Genomic DNA, 6,235 nt, shown 5'->3' with positions numbered 1-6,235 from the left:
CCTTTAGAGCAGCGAAGCAAAGTTCAAGAGGGCTTGCTGTGCCTAGAGTTTTCTTCTGTAGGTCTGCTTTTGTTCCTTATTTATTAAGCCCACCAAGCAGCTCAACCTTTAGTCATAGCTGGTTGTTAAACCTAGGCCTACTGGACGCTAACACTCACACCATTACCTCCATATTGAACAGTCACCTTACTGTTGCTTAAAATGATTGTTTTTCCAATTTTATGTCCCCTTCTTTCCTCATCATGGTCATCTAAAAGCCTAGAGGTTCTTTACCCATTTTCATAGAGGCCCTTGTCTCAGTCCATCTTTCCTCCCTAGCTCCTGCCTTTCTCCTGAACCACAGCACAGTTCACCCACGTCAATGATCTATTCAACATCATTTAGTGGTTATTTGCCTCCTTCAACATAGGAGGCATATTCTTCATCTAGTTTAGATCACAAAAACCATGGCCATCCCCTGGATAATCACCGAGAAATATATTAACTCTGAAATCTTATATTTTAGTGTCTTTCTTTCCAGCTGTCTTATTCCTTCCCCAACTACCCCTACTTTTATATATTGTAATGATCTCTAGGCCTTTAATCTTTCTTTGTTTAGATCTCTCCTGTCTTCTCTGCCCTTCTCACACTCGGATGTCAGGCAGTGCAGTCACTCTCTCTCCAGCATTCATTTCTGTGCTGTTTCTTCTGACAATTGGATGAAAGCTGTGCCTGGACTGCTAAGGGTCTCTGGAGAAACAGCACAACTGTGCAATCCTGTGCCCCTTTTTACTCTTTGTTTCTCTATCAGAAAGAGAGGGTACCTTCTCTCAAGATTCAGCTTTCCTGCTTTGCTCTTGTTCCCTCATGGTACCTCATTTAATGGACCACCCCTTGGCTTTCCTCTCAACTGGCTGCTCCTCTCCCTATTAGGCAGGTCATATTATTACTTCCATTTTGCTGATGAGAAACTAAGGTTCAGAAGAATTACAAGGCTGATTACAAGGTTGCCCCATGGTCTCACATCTGTAAGTGGCTGAGCCAAGAGTCAAACTCAGGTGTCTCCCTCTCCAAGCCCCACATTCTTTCTACTCTGCAAAGTAGAGTTTACCCTAATCCTTTTCTCTACCTTTCCCTCCATCTACTGCTCTATATTTCTCCCCATAAACTTCTCTCCATCCTGATCCATTCCGAATCATGATGGTTTCAGTCCCCAGAATTCCACTACATTGAAATTGGCTGACTAATGCATATGCATCCTCTAAACTTTAAATCTCACAAAGGCACAGACCATATCATGCTCATCATTGTATCTCTAGGGCCAGAAGAAAGGAACTGCTCTTCCTAAAGCAGTCATCAGTAACCTGCAGAATTTTGAGTCAAAGGACCCTTCGGTTCTCCTCCTTGACCCATCAGAGGCTTTAGAATTGCTGACCACTCAAGCCTTCTTTACATAGTCTCCTCCCCTGGCTTTGGTGAAGCTGCCCTCTCCTTGCTTTCCTTCTGCCTCTCTGACCCCCACATTCAGCCTTTTGATTTATCTTATGTAGGTCCATCTCTTTTCTTCCCTGATGTCACTAGTATGGTTCAGGTCACCATAGTCTCTCATCTGGACTAGTCTAACAGCCTCCTGATGTGCCTCTTGGCCTCCAGGCATGTCTCCCTTGAATCACACTCTATTATGTGTAGTGATGTATACTGATATGCAGTGTGATCATTCCAGAATACAAATATAATCTTGCCACTTCCCTTCTTTGGGCTCTTAAATAGTTACATACTGCCTGGAGTAAAAATTCAAACTCATTATCATGATAGATAAGACCTCTCCTCATCTGGCCTCTGGTTACCCATCCAGCCTCATTTCCTTCCATACACCCTACTTTCCTCTGTTTTAGGAAAACGTGGGCCTACCAGTGAGCTTCCATGTCTGCCATGTTTATTCATGCCTCTATGCCTTTGTCCATGGCTGTTCCTTTTGCCTAGAATGGATTTTCTTTTCTCCGTCTCTTTCCTCTTCAGTGAATTTGAGCTGGATTTGAAGGATAATCCAACTCAAATTCACCTTCTCTGTTCCTTTTTAGTGATTGTCCCTCTTCTATGTTCCCAGAGAATTTTGTACATAAAGCTATTATTGAACACTACATCTCTTTACAGTTTGCTAGATTGGGACCTCCTTCAGGGAAGGGACTGAGATTTTTTTCTTTCTTTGCAATCATAGGGTTAGTATGATGTATGTAAAATAAATGTTTAATGAATAAATGAATGAAAGAACAAATGAAACTCATGCAGAAGGAAGGGGAGTAAACTTAGAAGCCAGAGACAGAAGCTTGCTTTTCAGCGGATTACTGTATAACTCTGAATGAGTGGCTATTTTTCAGAAAATGGAAATAAGACTCTTAAAAATAAGGACAAATGCAGCTAGTCAAGCCAAAATATAGCAGGGATGACTCACTCACCTAATTATCCTCCTCTCACTGGATACTGAGAATGATTTTAGGACCCACAAGTCCTATAGAATCAGCCAGGAAGCTCCTTATGTCAGGGTAGAGACTCGGGCTTCTTGGAGGGGACCTGTAGTGGTGTCCTTTGGAACAGAGTTGCCAGGTGGTACCTGATTTCCTTGGTTCTGGCCCCGTAGATGATGGGATTGACCAGACATAGGAGCAGCAGGTAGAAGGTGCTGAACAGGTTGTGCACGTCCTGGGAGGCAGTGCAGGCCACATGATAGACAATGGATGAGGACATGGTGGATGAGTAGACGGTGAAGATGACCAGCAGGTGGGAGCCACAGGTGTTCAGGGCCTTGGAGCGTGCTTTACCTGATGAAATCCTGAAGGCAGCATGGATAATATGGGAATAGGAGGCGCCTAGTAGGAGCATGTCCAGGACTCTGTTGAAGATGTGAACAGTGAGCCCCACAGTCTTGTTTAGGGAGATGTCCCCACAGGAGAGCTTCATGAGGGCAAAGTGGTGGATCATGTCTGAGTGGCAGAAGTGGACCCTGGAGGCCAGAAACACCACTGGAGCAACAATGCAAGTGCTCCTGGCAGCTGCCACCCCTACTAGGCCAGCCAGCAACTGGCCTGTCGCCATCTCTGGGTAGTGGAGAGGGTAGCAGATGGTGACATAGCGGTCCAGGGCCATGATCAGGAGGATGTTGCAGTCAAAGACAATGAGGAAGTAGATGCAGAACATCTGGACCAGGCAGCGAGCCAGGGAGATGTGGTTGAAGTGTGCGGAGAAGCTAAAGAGCATGATGGGCACCACGGTGGAGGCGGCACAGATGTTGACAGCCAGGAGCAGAGTGATGAGCAGGTACATGGGCTGGTGCAGGCTTCGCTGGGTCAGCACTGTGTGGATAACCAGGGCATTGGCAAAGACAGTCACCAGGTAGAGGCTGAGGAAGGGCAGCACAAGGAAGGAATGGGACTCCCCCAGCCCTGGGAAGCCCACCAGGAGGAAGCTTCCCACGTTGGAACTTCCATTGCTCCACCCTGACATCTTCCCTGGGTGAGCGGGATGGTTCTGGAGAAAGAAGGAATGGGAGGTCTGATTTCTGTGTCCAGCCCTGGCCAGCCTCAGCCTCAGCAGGCTGGACTGGGTGCTTTGACTTCCATGAGCCTCCAGTGTTCCTAAAGAGAGAAGGAAAAGTTATGTTTCAACATTTAGTGATATGCTTCAAGAAATAACTACTTTTCATAGCTCTAACTTACTTATTTTTCTTTTGTTTTTCTGTAAGAAGACTTCATTTGTTTTTTCACTAACAAACCTCTTATTGAGGACCTATTTTGTGCTAGGCTTTATTCTGGGGCTTAGGATACACAATAAGTAATTGATTGTCTATGTCTTGAATGAGCTTACATTAGGCTGAACAAGACTGAAGTGACAAGTAAGAAATAAAGTGCAGTGATTAACAGAATGTTAAAATAGGACACTTTCTGCTTCAGATTCATCTGATGTGCCCAAAACCCAGGAACAAAATGCAAGGCAAGTACTCCTTTCTTCATCCACATTGAGGTGCTGGAGTAGACTTCCTATATGGGATTTACAGAGGAGGCAGCTGAAAACTGTTGTTGCAGTCTTTAGTACAATGTGTACCTGGAGAGTACAAAAGGTTGTACAGTCTGAGAGAGAAAGCCTTTGGAGAGAACTGGCATTTTCCTTTCCCACATCCCACAGTGGGAGGGGGGTGGCAGAAAAGGGAGATTACTCCCCAGCCTCACCAGGAAGCCCTGGATGCTTTGGCCTTCGTGAATTACATTTCTATAGAGAAAAGGAAGAGGTTTTTGTTACCATTTGGTGAGATGCTTCATGAAATAACATCATTCTGTAGCTCTTGTGTCCATTTTGCTTTCTCATTTTTATACAGTTACTCATTCCTTTATTTTTTTCTTCACACCTCTAATGAGCACCTACTTTGTGCTAGGCCATATGCTGGATGCATGGATACAACAATAAGTAATATTTGTGTTCCCTGAGTGAGTCTGCATTCTACTGAGTAGGCTAGTAATGACAAACAATGGTCAAAATACAGCATGTAACAGTATACTCAACAAATGCATCCCAAAATACGATCTGCTTTTAACATCTACCAAGTCCAGGAAGGACCAATGCCAGGTCAGTTGAGGTCATGTCTACTCTTGAGCTATTCTCCATTCCTGTGACTTGGTGAGGTGAAAAGCCATCAGTTGTAAACTAGGGAGGGAAAGAAAAGATAGGGAAAAGATTAAGGGACAAATCTGACTAGCTCCCATTTCCCACCCTGGGCATCCAATTTGAAGGAGGCACAGGTGGTGGGGGTGGTGTTGGGGCAACCTCTAATTTCAATGTTTTTATAGTTAGGTGGGTGTGGCTATTTGAATGGTTAATATGAGGTGGTCTTTGAAATTAAAAGTGACCCAAGGACTTTTTAATATTTTCTAAGGAATTAACAAAGTCATATTAGAAACTTCTTGAGATTTTGTCCAGGCAGAAAAAGTAAGCTGTTCTGGTGCTCCCTTTGGAGCATCGCTTTTCCAATGCAATGGTGTAAGAAGAGCTACATGGCCAGGCACAGTGACTCTCGTCTGTAATTCTAGCACTTTGGTAATCTGAGGTGGTAGGATTGCTTGAGATCTAGGAGTTTGAAAGTAACCTGGACAATATAATGGGACACTGTCTCTATAGAAAATAATAAAGAAAATTAGCTGGGTGTCGTAGTGCACACTTATAGTCCCAGCTTCTCAGGAGGCTGAAGTGGGAGGATTGCTTGAGCCCAGGAGTTTGTGGCTGCAGTGAGCCATGATCAAGAGATTCAGGAGCATGATGGGTGAAGATCTGACTATGTATGCCTGGTGTAGGTTGGGAGAGGAATGAGAGAATGATGTATTAGGGAAAATCAAGCCCAGTAATGCTTTACTGAGTTCAAGTATGTTAGGTTCTTCCAGTTTCAGCAAGTGCATAAAAATGGAACTGATATGCAGATATCTAGAGATATTTGAAAGGAACCAACTTCAAGATGAACAATCTGTAATCGACGTTAGCCTTTTTCCCTTTCCTTTTTTCAGTCTTCAGATTTTTCCAAAGATTTCTTATGAATGTACTGCAGAGAAATCCCAAACCCATGTTCAAATTCTTTCAGTAAGTGTAAGTACTTTGTCTAAGCAAGAGATTTGAATTTTACTGGCATTGTCAGATGCTCTCTTATAATCTCTTACCATGATAGGGAAGGGGCTTTAGTTCTTTCAGACATCTTTGTTATGCCTTTTCTGGTTTTAAGGTATTTTCTCATGATATGGGAATATAAATAAAATGAGAGTTGAGCAATTTCTTTGTTCTTTCTTAATATTACTCACCTGCCCAAGATCTAGAGAGCCCTTATGTTTTCTTTCCGCTTTCCTTCATTCCAATAACTTATTGAAAACCCCATTCTGGCCCACTCAGACTGAAGCCCTCCCCACAGCCCTTCTGAGGCTGTCTTGGAGGTGCAAGGTCAGAGTATGAAGTGGGGACCCTGTACCCAAAGCTTAGGCAGACACCCTAGTCTGGGCTTGGGCTTTCACAGGCAAGTATAGAGTCAAAAGGAAATGAGAAACGGCCTAGATCTCAACAAATGTTTGGTGGTGGACAATCACAGGGATAAAAAGGCTTTGTTCTTCCCTGGTCCCCACCTGGGATCATAAGAACAGAGAACCAAGAACTCAGAGACTTAAGAATGAGAGAATCTAAGAACCATTTAGAAGAAAACTTTACAAAGCAAACCTGCCAGCATTGGATA

The 6,235-nt window shown here is 43.8% G+C and overlaps 1 protein-coding gene across 1 annotated transcript; it reads right to left on the bottom strand.

Annotated features, from left to right (window-relative positions):
• Window positions 1-2,517: 2,517 nt before the first annotated feature.
• On the bottom strand, window positions 2,518-3,480 carry LOC129484071 (olfactory receptor 52K1-like). The gene has a single exon (XM_055281496.1). It carries the CDS (start codon window positions 3,478-3,480, stop codon window positions 2,518-2,520), a length of 963 nt encoding a protein of 320 aa, XP_055137471.1.
• Between the last annotated feature and the right edge of the window lie 2,755 nt (window positions 3,481-6,235).

The sequence above is a fragment of the Symphalangus syndactylus genome, chromosome 6 (genome assembly GCF_028878055.3).
Source record: "Symphalangus syndactylus isolate Jambi chromosome 6, NHGRI_mSymSyn1-v2.1_pri, whole genome shotgun sequence".
Taxonomy (NCBI): Eukaryota; Metazoa; Chordata; class Mammalia; order Primates; family Hylobatidae; genus Symphalangus; species Symphalangus syndactylus.
The sequence above is the reverse complement of the archived record's forward strand: the minus strand, read 5'-3'. Positions and strand labels throughout refer to the sequence as shown.